The sequence below is a fragment of the Lepidothrix coronata genome, unplaced genomic scaffold (assembly GCF_001604755.1).
Source record: "Lepidothrix coronata isolate B3197 unplaced genomic scaffold, Lepidothrix_coronata-1.0 Scaffold34, whole genome shotgun sequence".
In the NCBI taxonomy this organism is placed as follows: domain Eukaryota; kingdom Metazoa; phylum Chordata; class Aves; order Passeriformes; family Pipridae; genus Lepidothrix; species Lepidothrix coronata.
Genome location: NW_016690214.1, coordinates 5,799,914 through 5,819,616, shown reverse-complemented (window position 1 = coordinate 5,819,616; position 19,703 = coordinate 5,799,914). Strand labels below are relative to the sequence as shown.

Here is a 19,703-nt window from a genome sequence, read left to right as displayed (position 1 = left end):
TTTACACACACACACATTTACACACACACACATTTACACACACACACATTTACACACACACACATTTACACACACACACATTTACACAGTCACACACATTTACACAGTCATACACACACATTTACACAGTCACACACACACATTTACAGTCACACACATTTACACAGTCACACACACACATTTACACACTCACACGCACATTTACACAGTCAAACACACACATTTACACACACACACACATTTACATACTCACACGCACATTTACACACCCACATTCACAAACTCTCACTCTCCCACCCCGGCCCCGCCCCATTCCTCGCCCCCGCCCCAAGCCCCGCCCCGGCCCTGCCCGCGCACGCGCAGCGGCGCTGTCGGCGCGGCGGGCGATGGTGGCCGGCGGGGCGATGGTGGCCGGCGGGCGGGCGAGGAAGCTGGTGCGGCGGTACCGGCTGGCGGCCGCCACGGCCCTCGCCATCCTCCTGCTCCAGGGGCTCGTCCTTTGGAGCTCCGCCGGCCTCGACGAGGAGGGGCCGGCCGAGGTGCGCCGCGGGAGGGAGCGGGGGGGCCGCCCGGGGCCTGCCGGGGGGTCGGTGAAGGGTCGGGGGGGCGGCGAAGGGGATGGAGGGGCTGTGAGAGAGCTGAGAGCGACGCGGGGGACAGGGGAGGCCTGAGGGGATTGAGGTGGGCTGAGGGCCTGGGGAGTCATGGGATGCGATGTGTGCTGGAAGGGGGTGTTTTTTGTGGGGAGACCCTTGGGGGACAGTGCCCTGGGGGGACCGGAGTGACCTCTTGCTCTGGAGCTGGGAGGGGGGCACAGAGGGCGTTCTCCCCCCCGCGCCCAGGGTGTCTCTGTGGGGTTGGTGAGGCCCGGACCCAGGATGGGGTCGCTGGCTTGGGGAGGGGCGCCCACAGCCCCAGGCCGATGGGGACAGGGGCACTGGGGTGGGCAGTGGGATGTCGCCTGTGAGGGGTCTCCAGCTGCAGCAGTGCAGGGTCACAGCACCTGAGAAAGGGAGCTTGTAGCCCAGAGGGGGTCGGTTGGGGTCTGGCATGGGGCAGGGAGCGTGGGGGGCTTTATGGGGGTCTTGCACTTCTCTGTGGTCTGGAAGATGCTGTGAGGAGGTCAACAGCACTCAAACCGTAAGACACAGAATTCAGAGAGCTGAGATGGCACACGCAGCAGCTCAGGAAGTTTGTGTCAGCTCCTGTGTACCTGGCCCAGTCAGGGGCATCCCTGTGAAGTGCGAGGGAACAAGGACCTTTTGGAGTCCCTGTTGTCTTTGTACCAGAACACTCTGCTGGGGTGAAATGCGTCACTGCTTTCTTGTGACTGTGGGGAAACCGAGGCACAGGCTGCTGAAGGAGTTTGCCCAAGGTCAGGCACAGAGCAGGTATCAAGGAGGCTCAGTCTGCTGAAGGATGTTGCTACCACCTTCAAACAAAGCTTTTTGTCTCTGGGTTGCTTATTTGGATTTATTTATTTACTGGGTACTGCCCAGACTGTGTCCAGGTCCAGTGTGTCTGGATGGACCAGTGGCTGAAGCCTCCTGGTGTGGAGGGTGATCCCATGGTCAGCAGGTCTAGAAAGTTTTCCTTAAGAGCAAAGAGGTGAGAAGGTGAACTGGGAAGCCCGTTGCAATAGGGAAGGTCTCTAGGGTGACACCACTCACTCAGCAGGTTAATTCCCAGCCCCAGGAAGTCTTGGGCCGTGGGGAATGGCCATGAGCACCTTCGTGTGCTGCTGTACACCCATCACTGACACAGAACCAGGGAATAAATGTGGCAACAGAGAGGACATGGAGTTGCCCATGATCCAGAGGCACTGCAAGCATGAGAGCAGACTGATCTGGCACCAAGGAGTACCCGATTGCTCCTTTCCCTTTTCTGTGACCTTGATCAAATTACTTCACCTGTCCTGTCTTCCCTTTTCCTCTGCACCATCCTGTACTGCTTTTCTCTGTTCCTGCCTTGTGCAGCCTCCTGCAACAAGCTGTTGGCTTGTTCTGCCTTGGTCCTTGCCTGAATTCCCCATGTCTCGTCCCAAAACTGAGCTGGGCAGCTGACACAGGTTTGGCCATGGATCCCCATACCTGGAAATGGGATGGTTCACCACCAGCAGCCCTGACTCCAGGGCTTGGGAATTGACGAGCCTCTTTGGAGAAGGCAAGAATGATGCTGAATTTTACAGACAGCCCAAACCCATTAGCAAGCTGGGAAAAGTCCAATTAACCTTTATTTCTTGTAAAATGGCAGGTTTCTGTGCCCTCCTGCAGCTTCTGATTTTGGCCAGACCTGGAGGAGTCATCATTCCCCTAAGGGCATTTCTGGTAAAGCCAGAGGAACACTCCCAGGAGAGCCTGACCTTGTGGGCCTAGCAGGATTTGGGGAAGTTTGGGATCTCTTAATTGCCAGAGTAAATGGCTCCTTCCCACTAATGGACACAGCTCATCCCCACCACGAATGGGCTGTGACTGGCTGTGGGGAGAGAAAGGGAGACTTGAGTCCTGGAAGCACTGTGGAGCCGCTGTGCTGCTTGGATCTATCCCTTCTCTTCCCAAGCCTGATTGTGGAGTCCTGCAGGCTCCCTGTATTCACCAAGCAGATGCTTTGTGGTGTGCAGGGCAGGAGTAGCTGGATCTGTCTCCGTCATTCTTCCAGGCAGGAGGAATGGGGCCTGTGTGTTGGTGTCCACTGTGTGCTGTGGCTGCCAGAGAAGCTTCCTGTGAAACGTCTTCTCTTCTAGAGAAGAGATTCCTCGACTTTTTCTTTGGTTTTTAGGGGGCTGACTCCAGCCATTTTAGTTCTGGATTCCTCTGGTGACTTTGGAAAGTTTTGGTGCTGATTTTTTCTGATGGGTGCTCATATGTGGCAGACACTGGAGTCAGACAACCAGAGGGGGAATCCCGCAGGACACCAGGTGCTGTTAACTCTGCTCCTCACAATGGCAGAGCTTGGACCTGTGCTGGGGATTGGGTGCAGGTAGATACCTGACCCGCAGCTCTGTGGCACTGTGGAGTGGCAATGTCACACTAGGGGAGGCAGGACAAGCGAACAGGACAAGAGGAAACAGCCTCAAGTTGTGCCAGGGGAGGTTTAAGTTGGATATTAGGAAAAATTTCTTCAACAAAAAGGTTGTCAAGCCCTGAGGCTGGGTGAGGAAGTGGTGGAGTCACAGTCTCTGGAGGTATCTAAAAGATGTGTAGATGTGGCACTGGGGGACATGTTTTAGCGGTGGCTTTGGCAGTGCTTTAATAGTTGAATGATCTTAGAGGGCTTTTTCAACCTAAACGATTCGATTCTGTGATTCTAAGTGACCTCTGGCTGGTGCCTGGAGTCATCTGTGTGTGTCAGGAGGAGGAGATGGGGATGGGGAGCCTCACCAAATGTCCAGCACATGAGTCTTAAATACAGCAGCACAATGTGGCCAGAGCTGTTCCCTGCCAGGCTGGGGTGGAGGGATTACTCTGCTGTGGTGCAGTAATTAGAAACCCTTGAGTTCGTTAGCTGTCAGCTCCGGAAAAGCTGGTGATGCTTCTAACAACTTCCCTACTGGGAAAGGCAGCCAGGCATGCTTGTGAGCTGGGAACAGGGCTCCTTCCAGGGGGATGAGCAGGACTGTAACCAGGGGTGAGCATCAAATGGGGGGAATCCCTGGAGTCAGGTGTGTTGGGTAGTGGAGGGTGCGAGTGGGACCAGTGAGTCTCTTCCTGTAGGAACGGTGCTGAGCCCACGGAAGAGAGTCGCTCCTTGATTGTAGCCTCCTGACTGCCTGCTCCTGTGGTGCTTGGTGGGGAAAACAGGTTTATAGCTGTGGAACTGATGGTCCTGCCTGGTGACCAATGAAGGGTTTGCTGCCTGTCTCGGCCCGCCCGTGACGCCTGTCTGGGTGGAGGTGGACTCGGCTCATCCCTGCTGAACCAACCCCTTGGGATTTAAGCAGTGGTTTGGCCATGGTTTGCAGGCTGTGCCACCACAATAAGGGTAGTTCAGGGACTGTGGAGCAGGCAGATCATGCCAGATGCTTTCCAGCCTTTCCACTGTGTGCATTCTCCTGGCTGTGACCTTCCCAGGAGCTAAACCCATAGGGTTCCTTGTGCCGGGGGCTAGTTTAGTCCTGCTGTCCTTGTGAGGCATCTGCCCATCCTCATGAGATGTTGCTGCCCAGGAATACCCCTGGGTGTGCCTCGCAGCCCCCTGTGGTGCCTGGCACAGTGACTGGGCAGTCAGGGTTTGGGGGTGCTGTGAGAGAGCCGCGGGAGGCCTGTCTGGAGCAGGCAGCTGCCTGCCTGTCATCTGGGAGCCCCTGCAGTGGGAGCACACAGCCACAGCCCTGCCAGGTACCAGTTACTGGAAAAGTTCTTTCCCACGAGCATCGAATCCAAACTTCCCAACTCCCTGCTCTCCCCAAGGCTGGCTCACCAGCCAGCCTGGCAGAGGTAACGAAGCATAATTAATTACACATCCGCTTGGCTCCATGGGAGGGTTTGTAACTGGATTTCTAGGGAAGTGGTGATGGCAGTGCCTGCCCCAGCCCAGTGCAGGGAGCTGGGGCCCAGGGAAGGGAGTGTGGGCAGGACCTCAGTTGATGCCTTTCTGGTGCTTTCAGCCCAGAGAGCACAGCTGTGACTGCCTGGGACTCTGGCTGTGCTGGGCTTGGGCTCACAGCGTGGTCATGGCAGGGAAGAGCTGTTCCATTTGCCTCCTGGTAAAATAACCACCGGCTGCCAGTGCAGCCTGGTGCTTGTCTCCACTGTTAGGGATGCCTCTATGTGGGCAGGACCCTGGAGGGTGGCTGGTGCAGGCACAGCCCACGTGGCACTTTAGTCTGCAGCAAGCCCAGCCACAGAGAGCAAGACCCTCTGTGTGTGTCAAGTGTTGTGATAATGGGGTGTGCAAACTGAAGTCTCCCTTGCTGGCATATAGGGGCCTGGCCCTGTGACTGGGGCAGAGAACCATGCAGGAGGGCGCTGTGGGGTCTTAGCCTGGGGTTTTAGGAGGCTGTGTAATGTCCTTTGCTGCACAGTGGTTGTTCCTGGAGCACTTGCTATGCTGCAGCGCTGAGCTCTGTGGGGACTGGGAACAGAGGTGCTCCAAGGAGCACGTTGGCAGAGATAGGGAGAAGCAGGTCTGAGTTAATGCTGTCTGTCCTCTCTTCTGCATCCACATGGAACCACAACAGGAGCGGCAGAAAAAAGCTGGGTTTCCCGAGAGCAGCGATGGCTCCAAGGACTCGGACAGCTCTGCTGGTCGCAGGGGCAGCGCCGGCCGGAAGCACGGGCGGTGGCGGGGCCGGCTGGACAGCCCCGGGGCACTGGTGTCCAAGGTGGTGAGAGCCGTCACTGCCAGACACAGGCCGGGATGGAGGCTGCCGGCCGCGCCGGACTCCTCCAGCCGCAGGAACCTGACGGAGCTGCGCGGGGAGGCCCAGCTGGCTGTCTTCCAGCAGGGTGACACGGGCAGCGTGGAGGGGGCTCCCCAGCCCACCGAGAACAGCTTCACCCCCAAGTGCGAAATCACGGGCAAAGACGCCCTGTCGGCGCTGGCCCGCGCCAGCACCAAGCAGTGCCAACAGGAGATCGCCAACGTGGTGTGTCTGCACCGGGCCGGCAGCCTCATGCCCCAGTCCGTGCCTCGCCACTGCCAGCTCTCTGGTAAGTCCCGCTGAGGTGCTCCTGCTCACCCTGGGCATCGGGAATATCCCAGGCGCATGGGCCACCTTCCTTATGTCACCACACTGACCCACCTGGCAGCAAGCGGCCTCAATCTGTCACTGATTCCCAGATTACCGCTGCCTCTGTAATCCAATCAAAGCTGTGCCAGCCTGCTTTAAGCTGGGCTGTTCATCCCAGCCTGCAGTGCTGCAGGGGTCAGAGCCCCGCCCAGCTGCATCTCCTGTTTTGAGGGGGCAGAGAAGGACAGCCCCTCCCTCAAAGTGCCCCTGTCAGTGTAAGACAAGGTGGGGGGTGTGCCACCGTTCACTGCCACTGCAGCCAGTTTGGGGTTTGTCTGAGGCCTTTTGCTTCTCTGCTGTCCCCTGCCTTGCTCAGGAGGTCTGGGTGGTGGATGCCAAGGCTGGGGGTGGCTGACAGCCCTCTCCCTCCACGTGCAGGCAAGGTGAGCCCTGTCATCCAGTGGGACGAGAGCCGGCTGCAGCAGGTGCCCCCCAGCCAGCCCGTGCGCATCGCCTACATGCTGGTCGTGCACGGCAGGGCCATCCGCCAGCTGAAGCGGCTCATCAAGGCCGTGTACCACCAGCAGCACTTCTTCTACATCCACGTCGACAAGGTGTGTGCTGGGGTGAGGGGAGAGGGTGCTAACGGTGCTGCATTGGTCACTGGGACAGGGAGCAGAGCTGGGTGGAAGTGGTTGGATGGGGTTTGTCCTCACTGCTGTGGAGCTGTGACCCTCCTGCCTCTGCTTCTGCAACCCCACAGAAGCAGGATCTATCTCCCCTCCCCAGAGCAGTCTTATCACTCCCTCCACGTGGAGGCTCCTGCGAGGGCTGACCCTGGGCTAGTGGCAAGGAGAGCAGGGCTCCAGGAGGATGATCTCCCTGCTGAGGGTGAGCCCTGTTCCCTGGCAGCGCTCCAACTACCTCCATCGCGAGGCCGTGGAGCTGGCCCAGCACTACCCCAACATCCGTGTGACACCCTGGCGCATGGTGACCATCTGGGGAGGTGCCAGCCTGCTGAAGATGTACCTGCGTAGCATGAAGGACCTGCTGGAACTGTCTGAGTGGCCCTGGGACTTCTTCATCAACCTGAGTGCCACCGACTACCCCACGAGGTGAGGATGATGGCGGTGTTTGGGCAGCAGCCTTGGGAGGGGCAGGGAGGAGCAGGGATCTGAGGAAGATGGGGTTGGAGATTGCACCCACGTGCTGGTGATGATGTTCCAGGGCCAGGCTGGTCCCATCTCTGCAGAGGAGCCCAGCCGGAGGCTGTTTTTTCCTGCGGTCTGGGTGTTGCAGGGGAACACACATGTGAGGCGCCAGACGGCAGAGAGGCTGTCTGTCTCCCCAGTGACAGGACAAAGCTTTGAGTCAGCACCCACCAAACAGCTTTAGGCTCCTTGTGTCTGATAGCTCTTGCATTATGAGCGTTTACTTGGCTGCTTCACCCCAGAGGCATTAATGATTCCTAATTTGCACCTCAGGACCAATGAGGAGCTGGTGATGTTCCTGTCCAAATACCGAGATAAGAACTTCCTGAAGTCTCATGGCCGAGACAATGCAAGGTAATCCCAGCTCAGGGCAGAGCTGAGCTGAAGGAACAGATAAAGGAGGGATTTCAGAAACAGCTGGGCAAGGGGGGCTGTTCCGCATGAAGCTGCACTTAGCAAAGTGGTTGACAATCCTAACTCCTCATCCTCATCCACGTTGGCAGGTTTATCAAGAAGCAGGGCCTGGACCGCTTGTTCCACGAGTGTGACTCCCACATGTGGCGGCTGGGTGAGCGCCACATTCCCGAGGGCATCGTGGTGGACGGGGGCTCCGACTGGTTCTCGCTGACGCGCAGCTTCGTGGAGTACGTGGTCTATACCGACGACCAGCTCGTGTCCCAGCTGCGCCAGTTCTACACCTACACACTCCTGCCAGCCGAGGTGGGTGCTGCCTGCAGGGCACGGGCTGGGTTTACTTACCACTATACTTAACATCTCTGTCCCACTTCATCCCTGGGTAGCTGCAAAGGGCATTGCTGGTTCTGCTTTGTGCCTCCCCTTGTCCAGATGCGACAGATATGAGAGAGGATCAGACAGGCCAAGGGTCATGTTTACATCCAGCCCTGCTTTAGTCCAGACGCCCCTCTGGGCCAGATAAGGACTGGTGTGGGCGCACAGCCTGGTCCCTTACGCGTTGCCTTGTTCTGGGAACAGGGATAAGCTGTTCAGGAGCAGTCAAGGTCTGTCCTGTTCCTCTGTGGGTGGGGGTCTCCATTAACCACCCATCCTCCATCCCCACTGGGTGTCTTGTCCCTTCTCTGCCGTGCACAGTCCTTCTTCCACACTGTCCTGGAGAACAGCCATGCCTGCGAGACGCTGGTCGATAACAACCTCCGAGTGACCAACTGGAACCGGAAGCTGGGCTGTAAGTGCCAATATAAACACATAGTCGACTGGTGCGGGTGCTCCCCAAATGACTTCAAACCCCAGGACTTCCTCCGGCTACAGGTGAAAAACATCCTCCTTTCTCCTCCTGCTCTCTCCCCTGCTCCCTGTCTCTCTCCTCTCTGAGCTGCCCCGCAGGCGCCCTGGACTGCGGTGCCAGCTGCTGTGCATGCCCCCACGAGCTGCATCCCAGCCCTGCAAGGGACCAGAGCAGGGTTGGCTCCTCAGCTGCTGTGGGGCTCAGTGTTGACATGTCTGTAAACACTCGGGCAGCAGGGTTGTGCTGGTTGTCCTGCCTTGCAGCCAGGCTTCTGCTTGCAGTGCTGTTCCTCTTCCCAGATTTTCTCTCCTGTTTTCCTGCTCTTTCCCTGCAGACCTATCACTTGGGGCAAATACCTTTTCGGTAAAACCCCTTTGGAGTGCTGCTGCTTTTGGCAGGACAAAATACCTTGTGACAAACTGTCTCCCATGCTCTCAGTGCATGGGGATGTAGACTGAACACGGGAGGCTTGTGGGAGGTAGACCCAGCTCTGAAAAGAGCAGTTGGCAGGATTTTCCAGCAGTCTTGGGCTTGCAGAGCCCAGAGCAGAGCCCTGATCCTGCAGGCTGTGCCACATGGCCAGGGCTTGTGCAGGGCTCTGCAGCAGCTCTGTGGGGTGGGGGCCCATCAGAATAGAGATTGCAGCAAAGGAGCTGGATGACACATGGCTGCTTCTGAGCACAGAAAGGAGGTGGCAGTGGGAGACATGGGAACCCATCTGCATTACCAGTAAGCATTCAATGTGCTCCCACTGATCCTGTCATAGGGGATCCCACGTACAGACTGGCTGGGCTGGGCTGCTCCTTAGCCTGTGCCCTCAAAGGGGACAGGATGGGTCCCAGCGTTTCTTCCTGCTGGGGTGGGAGAGCAGAGCGAGTGAAGCCAAACACTGTTAGAAATGCCTGTGCTCTTCCAGCAACTCTCCAGACCCACCTTCTTCGCCCGCAAGTTCGAGTCAACAGTGAATCAGGAGGTGCTGGAGATCTTGGACACACACCTCTACGGCAGCTACCCCCCCAACACACCGGCCCTCAAGGCGTACTGGGAGAACGTCTATGACCGCGTGGACGGGCTCAGCGGGCTCAGCGATGTCACCCTCACCTTCTACACAGCCTTCTCCAGGCTGGGGCTCCACAAAGCCGCGTCCACGCCGGCAGTGAAGGCTGACAAGCTCTGCAGGTGGGGTGTTTACTGTAGGGCTCTTTCCAGGCTCCAAGTGGCAGCCTTCACCTCGTGCTGGGAGGATGCCAATGCTAAGGCGTGCAACCTCTCTCTCTGTCTCTTTATCCAGATTTGAACCCCGGGGCTTCCCCTCCAGTGTGCACTTATATTTCTATGACGACCGTTTCCAGGGTTACCTGGTGATGCAGGAAGTGCAGAATTTGGCAACTGGGCAGGCAGAGTCCCTGGAGGTCTGGATGATGCCCCAAGGAGCTCTGAAGCTGTCAGGTCACGGAGGGCAGGCAAACCGCTTGCAAAACCTTGAGGTAAATGGGGCACTTTGCTGCCTGGCTCTCCCACTCTGTGCAGCCCTTCCTCCTCTCCCCCACCTGCACCATGTCGTGGGGACAGAGGGACACAGTGCTGCCACTATGTCTGAGAACAAACCTTTGTCTGGGAGTTTGGTTTCTGTGTGGCATGTGGAGCTGATTGGTGGGGAATAGGCCTACAGAGGATCTTTCAGGGAGAGCTGAGTCCATGGTGCCCAGTGCCTGCAGCTGCAGGAGGCCTCCCAGGGCTGGATTAGTGCTGACAGGGTTCAGGCACATGAGCCATAGTGGGTGGGTTGTCCATTGCTTTGGGCTCCAAAGTTTATGCCTTCCCTGGTTCAGAGAGGTGAAACACAAAACCTCAGCTGATAAAAAAACCTCTCTCTGCCCAGCATCCCACTGTTTGTGCCTCCTGTCCCTCTAGGTGGGCACGGAGTGGGACCCCAAGGAAAGACTGTTCCGCAATTTTGGAGGCTTGATGGGGCCTTTTGATGAGCCGGTGGCCATGCAGAAGTGGTCACGGGGCCCCAACCTGACAGCCACGGTGGTGTGGATCGACCCCACCTACGTCATTGCTGCCTCCTACGACATCACGGTGGATGCCGAGGCAGAGTTCACCCAGTACAAGCCCCCCCTCAACCACCCCCTGCGCCCCGGCATCTGGACCATCCGCCTCCTCCAGTTCTGGGAGCCTTTGGGGGAGAACCAGTTCCTGGTGGTGCCCCAGACCTTCAACCGCAAGCAGCCTCTCAGGAAAGGTGAGGATGCTTTGGGGCTGGACAGGAGGGTTTCCCTGTGGGCAGTCCAAGGTGCATCCCCCCCCTGTGCTGGCCTCTGGGCTGCGACTGGTGACAAGGCAGGAGCCATTTCTGCTGGTGTCCCCTTGCCCACTTGAATCCTTAAACTGGGCCTTTGGGCAGCTGTGGAGGGCCCATTGGCAGGTCAGTCAGATCCTTCCTGCATCAGCATCCCAGTTCTTGGGCTGGAAGGGAGCTGGGATTGGAAAGGGATGAGGTGGTGTGCCCCACCGTAGTGGGAGGTAGAACCTGCAGGGATGTTGCTGCGCTGGTGATCCCCTCTCTCTTCTCTCCCTGTCCTGCCCAGACGACAGCAACTGGCTGCACGGTGGGCCCCCCCGCAACGAGTACATGGATCAGAACTTCCAGGGCCTGGGGGGGATCCTGAACCTGCCGCGCTCCGAGGCAGCAGAGGAGGACGCGGCGCGGAAGGCGCAACTGACGGGCAAGGCACTGGAGGACTGGGCGGACACTGCCATCGGCACCTTCTGGGCTGTGGCAGATGTCTGTGTCAGCAGCCCCTCTGCCTGCACCTCCCTGGAGACCTGCAGGAAAACGTCCTGGAGCTCTCTCTCCCCGGACCCCAAATCGGAACTGGGGCCCGTCAAACCCGACGGGCGGCTGAGGTAGCAGGAGCAGCCGGGGGGCGGCCTTGGGAGCGAGGAGCACCCTCCATCTCTGGCATGGGGTGTCTCCGGACCACGTCACCCTGTGCCATTTGCACTGTAGTCACTCGAGGAAGAGAGAATGGGAACCTTCAGGCAGGGGAAAACCTTCTCCTGTTGGGGTGTTTTGGGCAGAGGGAGAGGCATGAGGTGGGTTTGCCCACCTCCCCAGGAACGGGCCCTTGCTGGCCAGGGAGAGCGTGCCAGGGTGCCCATCCCTGTGAGGGCATGTCTGGTGCCTGGGAAGAGCTATGTGTTTGTTACTCCAGGCCTTGGAGCCTCAGGAAAGAGTGATGTGGGAGGGAGGGAGGGACAGCTGGTGTGTGGGCAGGCTCTGGACCAGCTCAGCACCCTGCCCAGCCCTGGGCTGGAGCTCAGCAGGACCAGGCTGTTGCTGCTGGCTGCCCCCCCAGGGGGCTGGCGAGGGACTGGGGACAGGCAGAAGCAGAACAAGTCAAAGCCTGCTATGTGCACAGAACTGCTGCTGGCCCAGGGCTTGCATCTCATCCCCTCCACCCCAGCCCTTTAGTTTGTATTTTTATAAATATATATATATAGAAATATATATGATGCAAAGTGCAATAGAGACGAGGGCCCGCGTTGGCCGGGAAATCCTTGTGTCTCCATCTCCCCTCAGACTGTAACGTACCTTGTTCTCTTAGGTGTCCTGGTGCTACAGGACAGGGTGCTGGGTTGTTTACGTATTTTTTTATTATTATTAATTATTATTATTGTTTTGCCGTTTGCCCATTTCCTGCTGGGGGCTGCTGGGGACCCGCAGCCTGCTGCCCTGGGGCAGGGTTGCCCCAGGTTGTGGGGTGCTGCCTGTCCCATGGGGCAGCTGCCCAACTGTGCCAAATGTCTGGAGCCCTGGTGTGTTGTGTGACAGCGAACGGGGAGCGCTCAGTGCGTGGTTCCAGGCCAACAAGCCGCTGTAGACTCAGCCACTTTCATCTCCGCTCCAGCAAAGGGATGCCCCCATCCCCTGCCAAAACATCGTCCGTGGGGCCAATATCCTGCTGCGGATGAGACAGCAGCTTGCCGTGCCTGGAGGGCTGCCCCATGCCACAGCTCCTTGGCCCAACCTTTTCTTTTCTCCTGCGTCAGCAGAAGCTCTTGGGACCTGCTGTGCTTCCCTGGACAAAAAGCAAAGAGGCGAGACAAGGTCCAGCCGGCTCCATCCGCTCTCTGCTGTTCCTGCTTCCCTCTGCTCCGGAGGGAAGAGACACCACCTCCTCCTGGGAAGGATTGCAATGGAGCATTCCCCTTCCCTGCTGTCCTCACAGGATGTCCTCGGTGGTCTGCCTCCAACATTCTTTTCTCCAAGACTGATGCTGCCTGGAGAAGTCTGGGTTTGGTTTCACCCTGGGAAGACACATCACAGCTGGGGATTATCTGAAGCCTGTCTGGCCCAACCCTCTGCTCAAGGCAGGGTCTCAGGAGCCGGTGGGATTTTGCTGTCTCCATGGATCTGTGCCATCCTCAATTTCCTCCTGTGTCCCATCTCCCCCTGCCTGGCAGGTCTCACCCTCCCAATCTCCAGATTTAAGGATGCTGGTGCTGCAAGACGTGTGTTGTAAAATGGAGGGGATGGAGACCTTGGTATGTGAGGGCAGGTACCTGCTGGCACCTGGCCCATCCCTCCTGTGCCCACTCCTGCCTGGGGTATTCTGGGAGCTGTGGAGGGATGTGGGAGGGGAGAGGTGCCACACAGGGGAGGATGCCAAAACTCTGTGTCAGAAGCATTATGTAAAGTTGTCTTAAATATGCAACATCATCACAAATATATCTATATCTCTACAGTCCTGTGTCAGGTTTTTGTGGTGGTCTGGAAGGCCTGAAGGGTGAGGGGAGCTTGGGCTCACTCCAGTGAGGGTGTAAATCCCTCCTGGGCACCGGGGCAGGTGGTGTGGGGGTGTTGGGGCAGTGACCTTGCTCGTGTGGATAATGTATGACACAAAACCAAGCTTGGGATTTTCATAGCATGTGGCCAGAGGGTGAGAGCTCGACGGCGCGGAGCCGGGGGCTGAGCCCGGTTACACCCTGGCAGCGTGTGCCCTGCAGGTACCGGACTACTTAGCCTTGGCATGGCACTTAACTAAGGTGTTAATTAGCTAATGAGCGGGCACCTCCTGGTGCCTGCGGGGCCAGGAGCCTCCCGCAGCCCAGCCCGGCAGGAGCGGGGCAGCGCTGGGGCTGTCGCGTGTTGGTGATCCCGGGAGCCCCGCGGGGCTCCAGTAACCCCGGCGAGGGGCCGGGGCACCCGCGGACGAGCCGGGGTGGCCCGGGCGCGTGTGCGGAGGGGAGCGGCCCGGGAGCCCCCGGAGCGCTGAGCCCGCCCGCCCCGGCCCCGCCCCGGCCCCGCCCCGCCCGTCGCGGCCGGTGTGGCGCGGGCGGCGGGCAGGGGCTGCCGGCGGCGGGGTCGGGATGGCGCAGCCCGGGGAGGCCTCGGGCAACACGGCGGCCGCCAGCGCGGGCATGGACAGCAACGTCCTGGCCATCGTCATCGCCGCCAGTGAGTGCCGGGAGCGGGCTCCGCCGGGGCCGGGAGCGGAGCGGGGGCGGCCGCCGGGCGGGATCGGCCTTTGCCGGTGCCTCCCGGGCTGTGCCGGTGAGGGGATACCCCCGGTCTGGGGGTATCGCTGTAGCGTCCGGTCCTAATGCGGGGTCCCACTGGCTCCCGGGGTTGGGGGCCGAGCGGGGTGGGTGGCGGGGTGTCGTTGCCCGTGGGGGCTGGCGGTGCCGGTGGGCTCCGCGGAACAGCGCGTGGGCCGGGTGGGAGCCGTGGGTTCCCGGAGACAGGAGCGCTGGCGAGCCGGCACCGTGGTGCTGAGAGAGCCGAGAGCCCCGGGAGAGTGATGCGGGGTGGGTCGCCCGGGGCCGGTCCCCGCTGCCGCGGTCCGTCATGGGGTGAGCCCCCGCCCCGGCTCTTCAGGTTCTTCCCGGTCTCGTAGAGAGAGAGAGAGAGATGCTGGGCACAAAGGGGCTTTGGCGCCGTTGGGACGGGCAGCGGGTGGAACCGGCTTCTCCGGGGCTTCTCCAAGCTGCTCTGTGCCGCGACAGCCGAGGGGGCGAGGGCGAGCGGCAGGAGGCCTGCGGGCCCGTCGGGTCGGGCCACCGGATCACTCGCCGCTCCTTTCCCCCGGCAGCGGTGTCCACCTCCGTCTTCATCGTGGCGATCCTCATCCTGTTGCTGCTCCTGTACCACCGGGACCCCATGTGCTGCCAGTTCCTCTGCTCCTGCCGCTTGTTCCAGACCCCCAGCCAGTATGTGAGTGCCCTCCGAGTCCTCCCTCTCTTCCTCCTGCCCATGAGTCCCCCGCTGCCCCCCGAGCTCCTGTTCCCTTGTGCTGGGTCTGTGTGGCTGCACTGCCGGGTTGCCCTCCTGCAGCCTGGCTGGTTGCTGATGAATGAGCTGGGCTCTGCTGCCTCCTTGCTCCCACTCTATCCCAGAGATCCGTCCACCCACCCAGTCCTGCCTGGCTGTGCCATTGGGGTTGTATCTCCAAGACCCAACACTAACAGGTGCCCCTGCTCCCCACGCAGCTCAGGGGGGTGTCCTCCTCCCCCCCCCCGCACAGTCATGTGTGGGGTTGGGTTCTGCTTTACCGGGAAGGGACCCAGCAGGGAAGGGGGATGGAAGCTGAGGGCAAAGGCAGACAAAGCCACTCACATCCCTGACTGCTGGCTCTCTTGTGCACAGCTCCCAGGGAAGGAGCAGTGAGACACAAAGCCCTTTCGCTTGCATCTCTAATTTCCTGGGGCTGGCTTTCAACTGGGGAAGCTGATGAAAAAAGAGCAGTGTGTGCAGCCAGCACTGCTTTTGTAGTGGTGACTGCCTGGGGAAAGCTCAGCCTCCAGGGCTGGATGGCTCTTGATGGGAGGGCTGCAGGTACGGCTCCTCTATGGGAGAGGAGGGGATGTTCAGCCTTGCTAGCAAGGGATAGAGAAACTTGTGCTGGAAAAGGCAAATCTAATAGTCCAGTGCAGGCTAGGAAGTCCCCAGCAAAAATCAGTGGGAATGGGCTGCGCTGATAGTGCAGCCATGATTAATTGCTCCTTTCCCCCCCTTCCTCCCTGCTGCCTGCCCATGGCACACATTTGAAGCAGGCCCTGCTGCCGTGATCCCTGCCCTGTGGAGCTGCTCCCTGAGGCAGTGAGGATGCACCCTGAGCTGCAGAGCCTGTGCCGTGCTGGGGCCTGGCTCTGGGGTGGGAGGTTCAAGCAGGGCTGTGTGGGAAAGATGGATGCAAAGAACTATATACGGAAAGGGAATGTGTATAGGATGTGTTTCCATCAGATAAAGTAAAGCAGTTGTAGCACGTGAGGCAGCTTTTGGGCAGGTGTAGTTGTGCTGGTTTTGCTCATCGGTTATTGATACGCAAGTTGGGCCCTGTGTTCCTGTAGTCTCCATAGTTGTGCTGTAGGGCCAAGACAAACAGTTCCTTGGTTGTTAAGAGCAAAAGTAAATTAGTCATTCACGTGCCTCCCTGGGAGTTTCTCGGCTGTTTCCTGCTGACAGAGATGGGGTTTTCTGAGAGCAAGGAATGGCCAAGGTTCAAGTCCTGGCTCTGGCTCGAGGGGCCGTTCTCTGTGAGTAGGATTTCTGCTCACTGTTGCTCAACACCTTGACAGGGAATCCAGTTTAACTGGAGCAAGACTGCTCAGGAGCAGCACAGCTATTGCCCTGCAGATCTGCCTGCTACGTTATCCTGAAATGACAACCTCGGTAGAGAAGAGTTTACAAGTTCTGTAACCCTGAGTGCACAACAGAGCTCTTATCCACACCAGCGGAATAATTGGGTTGGGTTTTGTTGTTCCCCAAAGAGAAATGGTTCTGCTGAGTCTCAGTGAAACCCTGCCCCAGGCCCAGGCTGTGCTGTGCCCCTTGGAGCGGGCCCTGTGCTGCCGGAGAGGATGTGCCTGAGCCATCGGTGTTGTGGAACAGGCAGAGACTGCCAGCAGCGAGAGCTGCATGAGCCAGATGGGCAGAGGGAGCAGCTTTTCCTCTGCCAGAGTCCCACTTCCCATGCTGTCCTATGTGAGCTGCCAGGCAGAACATGAGGGGTTTTGACTTTGCTCATGTCCTTCTCATTGCAGGACCGCCCCCCACCCTACTTCAGCAGCAGCCAACGGCTGGTGGGACCCCAGCGTGGAGCCTCCCGGCTGGAGAGCGCTGCCGAGAACCCCGGCATGCAGGTGATGGCAGGATCCCTGATGGGAGCTGAGCGGGAATGGGGGCAAAGATGCTCATGAGGTTGGGAAGAGACTGTAGTTATTGGGTTCACCTATGGAGAAGGTGCTGGACAGCATCTTTTGGTGCTGTCCCACAGCTTTGGGAAGTGCTGCCTGTATGTAAAACCCTAGGGGGAGGTGGGGTGTAAGGGGCAGGGATACTACCGAGGACACCACGGTGCCCTGAGGTGTTGGAGCATGAAGTGCCAGGTAGATCCCTGATGGCTTCGGATCCTGCAAAGCACGTCAAGGTGTAATTGCCTCCTGGGAGGGATTTCCTCTCTAGGAGTTGATGGCAGGGCACCTGCAACTCTGAACCCTGAAGTAACTCAAAGCGGCACCAGTGAAGAGAGCCACTGTCACGCTGACCCTTCTTTCCTGGGATGGGCATTTCTAGGGAGATGAGCTCTTCTGCGTTGGACCCCCCAGCACCTACCGGCTCCCTTCCTGGGAGCAGCCCCGCCTGCCAAGCTATGAGAGTGTGCGGAAGAAAGATCGCCAGCGGGAAATCCACCAGATGATCGCTGAGAGGTTTGGGCTGTGGGCAGAGCCATCCCAGGAGGTGAGCTCCCCCTCCCTGCCCAGGGGGCTGCAGAGTCCCTGCTCTGGCCCATATCTGTGTCTTCCTTCAGCAGTTGGTAGCTGAGGACTCTGTTCTCTGTGATTGCCTTTCCCTGATAGCTTTTATCTCTGGGAAAGCACAAAGTGTATCGGGAGGCTCCTTTGGTGTACATCTGTGCTAGTTAATGATCCATCTCCCCCCTGGTGTGTTTGCAGAAATGCCTGTGCTGGGAGGCAGGGCAGAGCCCCAGGGAGAAAGAACAGGCCCTTCAGATCACCTGCTCCATACAAGTCCAAGCTGGGAATGTTATTTTTGGATCTTTATGGCTTCCATGGGTTCTTGCTCCCTTCTCCCTGCAGGACACTCCTGGGAGGTCCCTTGCTATTACCTTTAAGTGTTTATGGCTTATTTATGAGCAGGATGCTTTGCCTGTTATGATACTTTGGATTTGTACTCCCACAATAGAATAGGGAAAAGCAAGTGCACCTACCAAGTAGGTCCTGCAGCAGCATCCTGAGAGGTTCCTGTTAACAGAGACCTCATTGCCTAAAGCAGAACAAAAACCTTTGAAACTCTGAGCAGAGCACTGTAAATTCACTGATTTACCTGGATTTTGAGTTCTTAAAGCTGTACCATGAAGTCTGGAATAGTCAGCACTTACCACTCAGTGTCTGGAGCTGTAACTAACGGTACCTGCCCTAAAACTACCAACCTGACCTAGTGGAAGGTGTCCCTGCCCATGCCAGGGGGTTGGAACTGGATGATCCTTAAGGTCCCGTCTAACCCAAACCATTCTGTGATTCTGTGAAACCAGAGCACTGAGAGAACAGGAGAGCAAATCCCCAAGGACAAGTAGCTGAGGAACTGCAATGGAAGCTCTTCCATAACATCCCCGGGCCACTCCCATCACGTGCTGTGGGGTGAAGGTTAGTCCAGCTCTGCCAGAATAAACGTGACAAGGCCTGGAGGTTCTTCTCTGCTGCTACACAGTGAGACTCACTGCTGAAACCTGGGTAGAAAGCCTGGTTTGTAGGTGCTTGTGTAAATCCCAGTGATTTTTTCCCCTGGTTAAAGGAAAGCAAATAACAGTCCTCTCTTAACAAAAGTCAAGTCTTTTCTGGCCTTGTGCCAAGTCCTTGAAGGGGAACAGGGAAGAGCAGGAACGTGGCACACAGTGTGAGGGGGGCAGGTTTCTGCTGTGCTGTGTTGGAGACTGATGCTAAGATTGTCTCCATGTGTTCCCCCGCCAACAGCCGGCTGTGCTGGGGGCTGCGGGGGCTTAATTTCAGGCTGCTGGTGGTTGTGAGCCTTGTCATCCGCTCTGTAAGAAGAGGTGGGATAATCTCCTCGTTATTTCTGATCTGTTGTAATGCTCTTCCTCTCTCCTCAATAGATGCCACCTCCCTATGAGCATGCTCTGAGGCATCCTCCAGCTTTCTCAGGATCAGGAATAAGCTCAGAGACCTTGGACAGATGTGGTGTTCCAGACCCTTTCCATGCCCCTCTCAGCTACCAAACTCAGCGAAACACAGCGGTGTAAGGCCTCAGCCTCAGCCTGCTGCTGCTTCCTGTGCTGTCAGCGACAGAAGTGCCTGGGACACTGTTCCCCTCCGCAGGGAATGGCCAAACCTTCACCCAGATCCACAATCAGTAGAGACCCAGCCAGCATTGCCATCCCTCCTGCAGCACAAGGACAACTACGGAGCCAGCAGAGCAACCAGGGACATCTGCTTGCTCTTCTCTGGCAAACACTGTTACCAAAGGAGACGGACCAGCTGCTGGAGCTGCACAGGGCAAAGCCAAGGGGAAGGTCTGCTCGACCACAGCTCCTCAGGAGCAGCACATTGTACCTCAGTGAGGCAGCACTGCCGGCTATACCAAGGATCAGACCTCAGACACTCCTGGTGTCATGCTACTTCACTCCTTTCGTAGGTTACCAGGTGTTTTACTGTATCCCTGTACTGGCTGCCAGGTGGGGATCCCCACTGTGAGTGGATCTGCACTGGAGCATCGCTGTGTGCTCTGGAGCAATGGACCTGAGACCAACAGCAGGTCTGTACAGACCTCAGACACGGATTTGGAGAGGCTCTGGGGGTTGTGTTACCTGCTGTGTGCAAACACCGACCACTGAGATGAATCATGGGACTGGATTTGCAGTCAGGGAAAGGACAGACATGTGGACACAACATTCTTCTCCATGAAGAAAGTGAAGCACAGGTGGACACGTGTGGCTGACCCAGTTCACCTGGTCTTCTGCAGAGCAGAAGAACTGTCTAATAATGTCAACACTGGTGTCCTTACACCACCAATTTTGATAACCTGTTTTCTACTGCAGAGTCAATGTTTCAAATTGTTTACCAACCTGTAGATAAAATGAGATCGGTTTGGCCACAAGTCATTTGGGCTCCTTCATTTTGAGCAATATAAGCTCAAAAATATCATGTAATGACTCAAAGATAAAACGATAAGTCTCCTGGATTATGGCTTTATGACACACCTCCAGCTGCTGAGCTTCAAATGCCAGCCCAGACTTCAGTATCTTACCAGGCCCCAGAACTTAGTCATGAGTTAAGAGTTATGCCTGTGAATTTGCCTCATGTGGCCAGTGAATGGAACATTCAGGTATTTGAGTTAATCATTGAGGCGAGTTAGACAGAGGGAAAAATCCAGCTTCCTGGAACACAGTGTTAGATGCACGTGGAAAAGGATCTGTTCTGCAGTATTGTGAATTAAGGTACAAATAGAACGGTAATGACTAAAAATGAGTAAAAATAAGAGGGGAATTATTAGTGGGACATAAGAGTGATT

At 57.6% G+C, this 19,703-nt stretch overlaps 2 protein-coding genes across 3 annotated transcripts; both read left to right on the top strand.

Annotated features, from left to right (window-relative positions):
- The first annotated feature begins 398 nt into the window (after positions 1-398).
- Positions 399-12,893, top strand: XYLT2 (xylosyltransferase 2). The gene is made up of 11 exons (XM_017812178.1): positions 399-539; positions 5,180-5,651; positions 6,110-6,285; positions 6,584-6,786; positions 7,156-7,236; positions 7,386-7,602; positions 7,993-8,169; positions 9,063-9,325; positions 9,438-9,633; positions 10,061-10,394; positions 10,741-12,893. Exons 1-11 carry the CDS (start codon positions 405-407, stop codon positions 11,061-11,063), a joined length of 2,577 nt encoding a protein of 858 aa, XP_017667667.1. The 5' UTR covers positions 399-404; the 3' UTR covers positions 11,064-12,893.
- A 623-nt stretch (positions 12,894-13,516) lies between these two features.
- Positions 13,517-19,665, top strand: LOC108495946. Of its 2 annotated transcripts, none has more exons than XM_017812198.1 (5): positions 13,517-13,613; positions 14,248-14,369; positions 16,199-16,297; positions 16,731-16,895; positions 18,289-19,665. In XM_017812198.1, exons 1-5 carry the CDS (start codon positions 13,526-13,528, stop codon positions 18,433-18,435), a joined length of 621 nt encoding a protein of 206 aa, XP_017667687.1. In that variant the 5' UTR covers positions 13,517-13,525; the 3' UTR covers positions 18,436-19,665. The 2 variants fall into 2 exon arrangements, with proteins under 2 accessions (XP_017667687.1, XP_017667688.1); XM_017812199.1 differs by lacking the exon at positions 18,289-19,665 and adding an exon at positions 17,710-17,788.
- Positions 19,666-19,703: the final 38 nt, after the last annotated feature.

Excerpts from the sequence above, each read along its gene's own strand:
- LOC108495946 (XM_017812198.1), top strand. The coding sequence starts at position 13,526 with ATGGCGCAGCCCGGGGAGGCCTCGGGCAACACGGCGGCCGCCAGCGCG. Across the intron at positions 13,614-14,247 it reads GGCCATCGTCATCGCCGCCA|CGGTGTCCACCTCCGTCTTC; the intron begins GTGAGTGCCGGG and ends TTCCCCCGGCAG. Across the intron at positions 14,370-16,198 it reads TCCAGACCCCCAGCCAGTAT|GACCGCCCCCCACCCTACTT; the intron begins GTGAGTGCCCTC and ends TTCTCATTGCAG.
- XYLT2 (XM_017812178.1), top strand. The coding sequence starts at position 405 with ATGGTGGCCGGCGGGCGGGCGAGGAAGCTGGTGCGGCGGTACCGGCTG. Across the intron at positions 540-5,179 it reads ACGAGGAGGGGCCGGCCGAG|GAGCGGCAGAAAAAAGCTGG; the intron begins GTGCGCCGCGGG and ends GAACCACAACAG. Across the intron at positions 7,603-7,992 it reads ACACACTCCTGCCAGCCGAG|TCCTTCTTCCACACTGTCCT; the intron begins GTGGGTGCTGCC and ends TGCCGTGCACAG.